Raw genomic sequence first — 12,240 nt, forward strand, 5'->3', positions numbered from 1 at the left:
TCCTCCAAAATGGTGGAAATGCCAAAGTGACGCCTGTCCGCTCGGCACTGGCAGGAAACCCCTGTTAAATGTCTCCGCAATAACATTACCTGGAGTTATTTATTCAGGAATGTTAATGTGCTTAACATCTACCAGCCCCTGCAGCCTCTGGCACCGGCTCCTCCGGGTTTTCCTATCAAGCATTCGATCAAGCATCGCACAAGCTCTTTGGTGCCTCTGTCATCTGTTTTAACAACAAAGATTGATGTGCCAGGAATGTATTGATGACCCCCGGTTGCAGAGTGGACTCATTTCAGGTGACTCTCGGAAAAAGAGCTTGACTTTGAGCGTGCAGAGCTTTCAATCTGAAATTGCAGCGGGCGCTTTAGGAGTCGATCTTTGCTTTTGCAAGCATCTGAGGATGATTCATGAAACATCATTGTATGCTTCTCACAAACACTAAAGAATGTGTTTATTTTTATCCTCTCGGCTCTATGATCTTTTCTTTATATCATGGTTTGAGTAAACACAAAACAATTACGGGGATATAAAATGGGCCGTGCCATACATATGAGATCCATTATTTTTCACTCTCATTTAATCTCTCTGTAGGTTCCTAAACGGAAACAGATCCGCAGAACAGCCTGATCTCTTTAGTAAGTATTCATGTGCAAGTCAAGCTATTAAATAACAGTTTCTCTCCTTGCTCGAACCTTTTACATCATTCTTAAATATGTCAGTTATAGATTTAAAAGTCATCTGGTAGCATGTGTAGTCAGTTCTGCGCTGTGCTTTTGCCAGGGTTCCAAGCTGGTCATGAGATTTGTTGCACTCTGCACATTTGACAGGTGACGATTCGCACACTTGAGAGCTTATTTTCCTTGGGAACTTGCGCAAAACGTTTTTTTGGCCAGATTGCACATTAAAACCAGGGGTCACCGGCCTCCCCGATAGGCTCAGTTTCCACTCAATGCCCCTCCACAGACCATGTGAACCTCCAGGATTTCCTGTTCCAGTGGCCTCATTTACAATGCAGTTTTTCCACCGAAAAGATCAGTGGATGTAAACACTGCAACATGTACTTCTGGCTTATTCACCGGGGAATTGGGCAGCAGCATGTTCAAATACCTCGTTTTCACCGTGCGTTAAAAATGCAAAAAAAAAAAAAAAAATCACTGATATGGTTTAGAGCTTGTTCCTCTTCCCACAAATCAGGTGGAAAATATTCAGAACTGCCCTAATTGCCCACACCTCCCCTTTATGATTCACGGTAAATCACACGTAATTGCACTGACAGATGCAGTAAAATCTTATCTGCTCATAATGACAGCTTTCAATGACAGACACATATGTTACTGTTTCGTTGACTGTTTGTTCAAGTTTATGATTTCCCTAAAAAATGGAAGTCACAGGCCTTGACTTGTAAAAAAAACATAATTCTTTCTGTGTTTAGAAATTTTATGATTACCCTCTACCTCATGTAATGCTGACCTCTGGGTCATCCCCACACACACACACACACACACACACACACACACACACAAACTCCCCACCCACGCCGCCACCACCAGGTTGCAGCAATTTAGAAATTTTTTTATGCGCTCCTCAACCGACTTCCCGATTGCTTTTTCATTCAGGAAATTACAACAACGTTCTGTCAGCCTTGACAAATTTGCTGCCACTATTTTGCCTCTCTCCGATTAAGTCACGAAACCTGTTTGTAGCGGTTGAAGTAAATTTGTCAAAAATACCGAGATTTAATGGTCGAGAGCCCCAAGTTGTCCGCAACATATCGATTCCTGGCTTGGGCGACTGTTGACTTAGGCTCAGTTTGCGCTGGTGTTCGGAGGTTGACATCCCCGGTGGAGAAACTTGAACTCTGCTCGTAGAAAAACAGAACAAACGAATGTAAATCCCAAAGGTAAAAAAAAAGTCAAGCTTGGCGGTTGAACCAAGAAAGCGTCATCTACCGCCTGAGTGACATGCCGCGCCACCTAGCGGTCATTTTTGAAGCACATACATTTATTTTTATTCTGGACAGACGTGCATCTACTCAGATGGGAATCACGTCACAGCTGTAAATTAATTCCAAAAGTCAGAGTTGCAGGCCAAGCAGATGTCCCCTCTCCCACAGAGACACACGAGGTCCTGCAACTGAGACCCGGTCAGATGATGTGATGGGAATATTCATTCCTCAGGTTATTTTACCGGAATGGATGATACATTAAAAATCCTTAGCATCTCAAAGCAAAGTTTCCCCAAAATGATATTCAAGACTGCCCAAAGGATCACAAGCCTGAGTTAAGAGGCTTGATGATATTTTTCCCTCCACAAAAGCTTTTTTTTTTCATCATAAATGACACATAAGATTTCATTGAAGTGGAGGTAAATTCAAGATTACATGTTTTTTCCACAGGCCTGCCCGTTACAATGAAATACAAGAGCATTAAGACACTTATTTTAACCCTTTTTGAGATAAAAATGAATTTTGTGACAATTCTACTTGGTAAGTGTTGTGGTTGTATGTTGATCCACTTATTACATTACATTACATGACATCACATTACACTTGGCAGACGCTTTTATCCAAAGCGACTTACAATAGAGGACATAAGGACTGCAAATAACACTTGCAAATACAAGATGCACAGGAAATATACAGAGCAGTAAGCTTAGTGAGTTTTTTTTGTTGTTTTTTTTGACAAAGACGTACACAAACGCACACACACACACACACACACACTGTACAACCTAACTTGGTGCCTAACCTGATCTGGGGCAGCTCAAGCATCAGCGCAGTAAATAGTCCTGAAAGAGAAAAGTTTTTACCTGTTTCTTGAAGGTTGAGAGAGATGATGCTAGTCTTGTTGCTTCCGGAAGTTTCTTCCACCACTGAGGTAGTAGAACTGAGAGCAGTTTTGCCTGAGATCACTTAGAGCGAGCAAAAGGTACTGCCAGTAGGTTTGTATTAGAGGAACGCAGCTCTCTGCCGGGAACATAAGGTCTTATCACTTATAAATGTTGATTACGTATAAATCATCTCCAAGTTCAGTGGGATTGAAGCCTTTATTTTGAGATTCGGGGCCCACAGGTCTGAAAGATCGAACGACACCTAGCAATGAATTTCCAAACCGCATTCATCCTCATCCGAGACAATTCATTTTTACACGAGGGGATATTATAAGATTGAACGGTGTTGGAGGGTCCCATCACCAAGAACAAAAAAGCAACACGCTTGTATAACGTGAACAGAATAAATGTTATTTTCATTCATATTCTGATTGACCTCATGCCCTCGGGCCGAGAAACGTCCAGGTCTGCCCTGAGAGAAATTAATTACCACCAGACAATACCTGGTTAGATTTGCAAAAAGATTTATTGGAAATTTTGGAAAACCAAAACATTATATAAATGTGACTACATTTCAATCCATTTTTAACAGATTTTTTTTTATTTACATTTTCTCTGTCTATGAATTTAACAATGACATTAATGTGGTTTAACTTAAAAAAAAGGGAAATAATTATCCGGCCTCAAATGATTAAATCCGCATAAAGAAAAACAAAAAAAAGCTGGGAAAGATGTCTCATATGGTGACAGATTTAGCAGAAGGGAGACACAAATGACTCCGTTGTGGTCTGTGTCATGTTAGCCCCACAGCTAACAGTTCAATAACCGGGCTGAAGTCTCATTATTGTCCTTCAACGCGACCGGATCTTCCAAAAGAATCGATTTTCACGCTCATTCATCCCACCTAAATCAATCTGCCCGAGACCCCGGAGTATCTTTCCGTGTCTCGGTGAAACAGATTCCTCACTCGCTGGCCCGTCGTCATGATGTCATTTTGCCCAGATGAACCAAGGGGAGGAAATGCTCTAAATTTCCTCTCCATCAGTGGTTCTCTGTATTTTTGTGCGTCTTAATTTCTGCGGGGAGGTCTGTTGTGGACGGCCGGTCCCTGGTGTGCACAGCGCACGTGTAGCATAATAATACCACAGTGGAAAATCCACACTAGGACACTCTTGGCTGGAAGGTTCAGAGAGGGAACAGCTTAAATGACTTCTGTCTATTTGGATAAGTATAACAAAAGAAAAAAAGTACCGCTTTATTTGTTCAGGCTGCTGCAGATTACTGGGCTGAAGCAGAACCCCCAATTTTACTGTGCGAAAAGGAAAATATTTTTTAAATTTGCGTTCATATGTTACTGGAAAAAATTTATAAAGAAGTAAAGGGGGATTGGAGATGGCTGTGCCATTTGGTATTCATTGAGAGGAGACCGGATAGGGTTAAATTTTTGAAATGCAAATAATGCAATACCTATAGTGAGAGATGTTTTTAATCTTTCCTTTAATGCATGCCCTTTTTTTTAATTTAGAAAAAGCATATAAATGATTCAAAACACACACATACACAACAGCTGTCAAGAAAAAAATGCTTTACTTTTCAACTGTTGACTTCTCGGCATCGTCCAGAATATAATCCCATAAATAGTCCGAGTTGGGAGCTCTCACTGCAAAATTTCATTGTGCCTGCATGATGACAATTAAAAATTCAATGACAATTAAAAATCCAGAAGGCTAGCAATGAAATGCTAACATTAGCCCAATTCCTTGGGCTAATATTCTCTGCTGAGTCAGTCAAAAAGGCTTCACTTCTCCCATGGCTAGCCAAAATTATAAAAATAATAAACAGGATTAATAGCTTACTCCTAAAAAAACAGGTTCATAAAATTAAAAGAAAAATAAGACCAGTCACTTTAAAATTGTAGTGAAGCAATGCAGTCATTTAAACTTTGCCAAGTCATGTCTGTAATTATTTTGAAAGATTGTCTGCATTTTCTCCCCCTCACCATGGGTTTATTAAAAAACAAACATGTCTCTGTGAGTATGTCTCACAACTCTCTTAAATGACCACGTATTTATTAAAATTTTAATAGTTTGGTCTCGTAACATTTCAAAAATTCTTATTCCGAAAAGTGTAAAAAAAGCAACATCACAAGATCGGGGCAATGTTGCGAGCACAATGTTTGAAACATAGCTGGACTCGAGAGATGTGAGGGTTTTTTCTTTCCCCCCCAAAAAAGATTATTTTAGGAACATAATTTGCATCAGCAGAATAACAATAGGATTTCTAATTGATATATGCAAAGAAAAAAAGCAGCCGCGGTTTTGTAATGTAGCCCGAGCCTGCTTTATATGAACATGCTCTTCCCCTGGGAGCCTCATGTTCTGGAGCAGCTTCAACATTTAATGACCCTCTAAACTGGATAAGCCTTGCAGCGGAGGTAAGGCAGTGGGCTCATAAAGGCCTCACGTGTGAAGTCATGAGTCCCACTAAACCCTTTTTTTTTTTTTGGGTCACTTTTATTACAAACAGAAGCCTTGAGCTTTTCAGAAAAGCTATCCTTTCTGAAGCCCCGGGAAAAAAAAAAAATCAAACAGAAATTAAGCAGTGTTCTTTTTTTTAATGGTATTTTGGTAGTCATCCGATCTATATTCAAATGCGGATGTCCTTGTGAAATAGTTGTGACTTTGTGTTGTACTTACTCTAGTTGCTTTTAAAAAATCATGGGGAAAATCCTGTGAGTAAACTTTTAATTACCTGTAAAACAGCCGGAAACTCAACAAAAATGGCTTGAAAATCTGAAATAACAAATCCCCAAATTAGTGAGATATTATTCAAAAATCTTCAAGTTACTAGCAAAGCAACAAAATAATAAAAAAATCAAGATAATGACCCCCTTGAGACATCACCAATAAATTGTCGATATGATATAATAATAGGATATCTAACATGAAAGCATCACTGAAATTATTATGATTATGAACTGGAGTGCTTAAAGTATTTGGGAAAAAAAAGCGATGGAAAGTGGAATTAAGGAATCTGTATCAAAAAAGATACTCTTAAATGTCATTATCAGTATTTCTGTCATGTTGTATGTAGTTGTCTACCTGGATTTCCTGCTTTTTGCTGCACATTTGTGGCATTGCTGCACATGTTATTCTGCTCAAGCTTTGTTGATATATCTGGTACTTACAGTCCCTCTCCCCAATCACATCTTGACTGGGAAACCAGTTACCTCCCTCATCTGTGAGTGTTTGTCTCCCTCAACAGTGACCAGATGGAACTTCCACTCTTTCTTCAAACTGGTGAGGCATTTTTGCAAAACAGCTCTTACAAGGCTGTTGCTTCATGAGTGCGTGCTGTCACACTTCCTTAACAACGCAACACCTGTTGTCACACAGGAAAGTAGGACAGTAATCACATTACATTTGTGTGCCACACAGGAATATAACACATTTCCAAGATAAGATAAGATAAGATAAGATAAGATAAGATAAGATAAGATAAGATAAGATAAGATAAGATAACATAACATAACATAACATAACATAACATAACATAACATAACATAACATAACATAACATAACATAACATAAGCTTTATTGATCCCCATAGGAGGAAATTCCTTTGTCACAGCAGCGTAACAGTTATAATTTTAGAGAAAAAAAAAATGAAATAAATATGAATGTAAATACGAGTATAAATAGAAATAGAAAGGCAGAACACAAGATATAGCAAGACAAAACAAGAAAAATCCCCACGAATAAATAGACAACAGACAATAACGACAAACAACAACAACAACAACAACAGTGATGACAATGGGCAACATCGAGGAACAGTGAGGTTGAAATATACACCACTAGAAATATAGTGACAACTTAATAACAATATAAATAGAATTACAAAAATAAATGTGAGTGATCACGTTGCGGTTCCAAATCAAACTATCATGTCATCACTTGATTGTACAATGTGCCAACCAAAAATCATCAGACCCTGCCTTTTTTATCATGTGTTATATTATTCTACAAATTGATATCTTATTTTTCTGCTATTCCTTTTTACTCAAACAGTGTTAGGAATTGCAAAATGTTTCTTCTGCCAAAGGAATTCCATTATATATCATACATTCGGTTTTTTTTGGAGTAATAAGTCCAACACTCCTTTGCCCTGGTTGTAAAAAAGCATCTATGTAGGGCAAGATGACATACTAACCAAAATAAATGGTCTATTTGCATGTGTCGCAGATGCCGGCTTACTCAGTTTATCGTTTAATCTGACAGAAAGCTGCAAGAGACCTACTTCCCCCCCAATTCTTATTTTCTGCAAAGTTTAAAATCAATACTTTAAACACTGACATGTAGTAATAGTTTACTACACCATGCATGTGGTTGGCATCAGTAGCTACTGTTTATATAAAGAACTTGTGAACTTGTATTTGTAAATATATGTATTACATATTTGTGTTGAGCTGCTTTGACCTCGGCTGTCCTCGTGCGCTCCCGGCTCGTTCCCGAGCTGCAGGAATTCCTTCTCCACCTGTTCAATCTCAACAACGCACCTGTCAGCTCTTATCAATCTCGGACGCCGGAACGGCATGTGAAGCGTCTGATGCGCTCCTGTTTTTTGTTTTTTTTTTCACAGATTTTACAAAAAGTTGATCGGGATGAATATCCACACTTATTTTGGCTCCTATGCTGAGATATTACGGCAGAGAAATCTCTCGAAGACTCCTTTTGTCGCTCTTGAGCTCTTTATTCTGAAATCACCATCAAAGCTGGAATCCACTTAAAGATTCTTTTGTCTAACACCTACATCACAGATTTACCGCCGCCTCTTGTGACAAAGACAAGCCCCCTGATCGGGGCCTGAACGGACTTTGAAGACGTGACCCCTGAACCCCGGAGCGGAGCGAGGCGGCACCAGCGAAAATTAATTCCCCCTGCTTGGTTTTATTCTTTTATTTTAGCCTAATTATTACTTCACTGCACGAGCGTGTGACTCTCTTTGTGCGTTGCTGTGAAGCAGGTTGTGGAACACGAATTTAAACTATGAGGAAAAAGCTGCCTTTTGTGGCCTGGATTTCGCCGAGAGGCACTTTTCGATCACACGGTCCGAGAATAGTGTAGCGAGTCGCGAATGTCGGGGTTTACGTCGATTCCTTGTTTTCCGTGTGATTTTGGGGTTGCTGGGAATTTTCTGGGTTTGGTTCGGGGTGCATTTGTTTTTTTTTTTTAACCTGGAATTGAGCAGGAACAGTAAGTTGTATTGAGTCTTGTGTGGCGTGGCTGAAGCCGACATCAGCTATTGCTTACTAAACGGACGTTTTCGTGCAACCAGGTGTTTTCCCTGACTAAAACGCTACAATACGTGCATGAAACCGGAACATCTGCTCAACCAAAACGGTCCTCAAGCATAAATGCGGCAAATTCCAAAACTGGAAACACAACAACAACAACGACGGCACTCTCGTTGTTTATGATGTATCAACAGGAGATATGATGACATTACTTTTCATGCAATACGTTCATAAAACCGTAACATCTGCTCAACCAAAACGGTCCTCAAGCATAAATGCGGCAAATTCCAAAAATGGAAACTCAACAACAACAACCTCGTTCTTTGTGATGTATCAACAGGAGATATGATACTTTGTATAATGACGTTACTTTTCATTTTTACACTTGTGATGATCAAGATGTGATGGTTGTTGTGGGTGGGGGTGGAGGGGGGTCAAAGGTTACCCATGTGACTTCCCACATTGTTTGACAGCTCATTGAAACGGGACGTTTCCCCCCTTTCCAGCATCACGATCCGGGCTGCGTACCAGCAACGCCTGCGTCTGAATAGAGATCCGCTTGTTTTCCACTTCCAGCGTTTTCACGGCGCGCCACGGCGGCTCACCGTGGACTGTTCGTGAATGTAACCCTCGGGTGGGGCGGGGAGCGGAGGGTGGAGTGGGGGGGGGGGGGGTGCGATGCGCAAGAGGCTGACCTGAAGCTCCGGAGCTCCTCTCCGCTTGAGGATGGCAGAGGAGGTGCTTTTCGATTCGTTCCCAGATCTGAGGGAGCTGGAAAACAAAGTGGGCAGGAAAATTCCGGAGAGCCTCCTGGTGTGGATGAGGGATGATGCTGCGGACAAGCAGGACGGATGGAGCGCGGATGTGGGCGTGAAGCGACGGGGAGATGGAGGAGGAGAACGCAGTTCCGTCTGCGGCGACAGCTTCTCTGAAAAACTGAGCAACTTGAAACAAGAAATGGTAAAACGTCTGTCTTCTCTGCACAGAAGTGCTGCTATATTTGACTGCAAGAGAGAAGGAGTGGGGAGGTTGCAACATGAGTGTCTTTCCAAAACAACCTATGTGATTTTGTCTCCAGAAACTTATGTTTTTATTCAGGTTTTACTTTAATTGTTGACACTTGGAAAGGCGTCAAGACAAGAAATCACCATGTCATCTGTATTCATTCATTAGTCCTCAAATTGTTCACCTGAGCTTCTCATCCACCCCCTACAACTCGATTCTTTTTACCGATTCGAGTTTATATGAGTCACTCAGCAAAGAAAAAAAATGTTTTGGATTCACAAAGTCAGAAGTCTGAATAACGCGGCGACTCTGACCTATGACAGATTTGTTCACTGAGTTACTTAGTGAGTTGTTTGTTTTGTGAGTGGGGAGGGCTACCATGAGTTATGTGGTGATTCGTTCACTGAGTCATCTAGTGAGTCGTTCGTTTTGAGAGTGGTGATGGTGACTTTGGGTTACAAAGTGATTCGTTCATTTTTGGAAGGGCTACTGCAAGCTGTTGCTCTTTCGCAGGGAAAATATGGTGATTAACTCAATACATTAATACCAGCTCAGTCTGAGATGGTTTGCACATGTACAGAGCAGGGATAGTTAATATATTTATATTAGGATGTTGAGGTTGGAAGTGTCGGGCGGGAGGTCTAGAGGAAGATCGAAGAAAAGATTCATGGATGCAGACAACATGAAGTTAGTTGCTGTGACAGAAGAGGATAAAGAGCATATGGTTAGAAGTGAGCAGCCAAAAAAAGGAGAAGATTTATACCAATTCCGTTGGAATAGCAGTTGTCTAACAGCGACATGTTGTCTAGTCTCTTATTTGCAGATAGCTAGCTAGTTAAGACAGACAAGGAATTACGATTCACGAGTCAGTAAAATTATTCTCAAGTTTTGAACGATTTGTTCACAACCGACACATAAGTACTGCATACACACTTGTCGCTTTGTATTCACATACCTCACATGTATATTTGTGTAACCTCTCACCCTCTGCAGAAGTGGCTGCGGTGCGCGGACGTGAGGATCCTCCGTCAGCTTGTAACCGTGCACGAGGGCATCGAGGCCATGCGCTGGCTGCTTGCGGAGAGGAGCGCTTTGACCAGCAGAGGCAGCAGCCTGACCGGAAGCGTGAGCAGCCTGGTGACCGCGGAGGAGGCCGGGCCCTCGGTGTCCCCCTGCAGGTACGGGCCGCGGATTTGTGGCGTTTCCATGACGGAAATATAATGTCCATGGGCACATCCCATAATAAACACAGAGATCCACAAAAAGAGCTAAGAGTGAGCTGACTTTGCACAATGCAACTAAGGTGTTTTTCTTTGTTCGATTGGCCTCATTTGATTTATATGTGATTTAAATGTTTCCCGTGTTTTGTTCTCAGGCCAAGCTTTCAAAACCTGACCGAAAATATATCATCGATTTGATTTTTAAAACATAGAAAATACAGGCTTTGTGAGTCATTTTTTGACCTTGTGTTTTCTTAATCCGGATCTGACTACCAGTCAGCCAGTCAGGCTGCGTCCCACAGTCAGATGTATTTTCCAGATCATTTAAAGGGCCAGTCTTTGTTTTATTTACTTGGCGTCGCTCATTGAACACTGCCACTTGGCACTCACCTGAAGCTATATCTGAATAATCCGGCCCACCCGGTCGGGCTTCATTTTCCTCTCCCACAAACACAGTGAACGATTGCCGTCTTGGCAACTGAAGACAGAAAGCTATTTTCGATTATCCATCTTCTCTTCCAAAAGAAAGCGGGGGATGCTGAGGTGGTTTTGAGCCCGAAATCACAAATGTCACCCAAGCAAGAAAATTCGTATGTCGCATCGGGCAGCAGCTTTGGTAAACAAGACGAGGAATATGTCATGTGTGGGTTTAGTCAACTGCCCGAACTGGCTCTTACCGAACTTGCGCTGTCTGTTTTGCCGTTTGGTCTTTATGCTCCCACATGGCACTGAATCTTCTTGCTGTTGCTCTTGTAGGAAAAGTCCAACGTTCTCTCCGGATGTGACTGACGAAGACTCGGCAGATCACACGCCGCACACTGACGCCGGTCACTCAGTCAACAGAAGCTGCTCAAACACGCTGAGCCCCGAGTCATCCGGCTCCAAATCTGGAGTCAGTTGTTCCGTGCAGGCCTGGTCTGGTTCTGCCAACGGTTTGTTTAGTGCCAACTTTCCCAAGTCACAGCCACCAGATGCGCTTTCATCGGGCGACTTCAAAGCTTCTGACCCCATCAGAAAGGCTCTGCTCAGATCCTGCAAGGCTGCAAGGGGAGATGTCATGGAGGGCGCCGAAAGCGTCGACTTTGCGGTGCAGTCGGCGGAGCCAAAGCAGCAAACTCAGAAAACTATGACGGAGCAAAATGACAGCTCGTGCAACACGGAGAATGTTTTGCTGGGCTATGATGCCCAGTGGTGCTGGGTAGAGTCGCAGGACGACGTAACATTCTTATGATCCGCATCAACCGCAAGTCATCTACGAATAACGCAGCACGTTTTGACATCAACTTTGGCACTAGCTGATTTTGAGACACGACTCTTAAAGCCTGATATGTTTCTGTGTGACTTCTTGGTAAGTTTCAAGATGTACAGTTGGATATGTTCTTTAATTTGGCGCCCATTTCCAAAGACTTAGCAAAAAAGAAGCAACAGCCCCATCTAAATATTGAAACAATCACAGATGTGCAATATCGGTACATGAGGATTTTAACCATCTAATCTTTCCTTTTCTCATTTTATTGAATGAAGAATTTTTAAGGGTTCTTAATTATTGTGCATTCTGCTTGAAAGCATTGCAATCTATAGCTTATATAGATAAAACAACACTAGACCTGTGAGAATTTACAAGATGACGTAGAGCATTTACCTAAAATGTAAACTTTAACATATAGCCGAGTATATTTTTTTGTGAATAAACAAGATAGAAAAACTGAAAGCTTGTTTTATTCCTCTCCGAAGTGTCAAAATAATACAAGATGGATGAGTCATAGGGCAATTCATTTCTTTTATTACTTGCAAAATGTTTATTTATCTGGTTCTTGGTCTCCATTTAGCTCAATTACCACAAATAACATTTCTGTAAAAGTACATATAATTAGGAATCTATATTTTGA

General features: G+C 41.4%; 1 protein-coding gene across 1 annotated transcript; it reads left to right on the forward strand.

The window, feature by feature from the left end:
* Positions 1-8,758: 8,758 nt before the first annotated feature.
* On the forward strand, positions 8,759-12,062 carry LOC147219219 (uncharacterized). Its single transcript, XM_086172542.1, has 3 exons — positions 8,759-9,086; positions 10,125-10,309; positions 11,108-12,062. Exons 1-3 carry the CDS (start codon positions 8,853-8,855, stop codon positions 11,580-11,582), a joined length of 894 nt encoding a protein of 297 aa, XP_086028668.1. The 5' UTR covers positions 8,759-8,852; the 3' UTR covers positions 11,583-12,062.
* Positions 12,063-12,240: the final 178 nt, after the last annotated feature.

The sequence above is a fragment of the Fistularia commersonii genome, chromosome 25 (genome assembly GCF_037954325.1).
Source record: "Fistularia commersonii isolate RoL2024-O1a breed Wild chromosome 25, RoL_Fcom_v1.0, whole genome shotgun sequence".
NCBI classification, from domain to species: Eukaryota; Metazoa; Chordata; class Actinopteri; order Syngnathiformes; family Fistulariidae; genus Fistularia; species Fistularia commersonii.

Coding starts and splice junctions, on each gene's coding strand:
- LOC147219219 (XM_086172542.1), top strand. CDS start 8,853: ATGGCAGAGGAGGTGCTTTTCGATTCGTTCCCAGATCTGAGGGAGCTG. Junction 9,087..10,124: donor GCAACTTGAAACAAGAAATG/GTAAAACGTCTG, acceptor CACCCTCTGCAG/AAGTGGCTGCGGTGCGCGGA. Junction 10,310..11,107: donor CCCTCGGTGTCCCCCTGCAG/GTACGGGCCGCG, acceptor TTGCTCTTGTAG/GAAAAGTCCAACGTTCTCTC.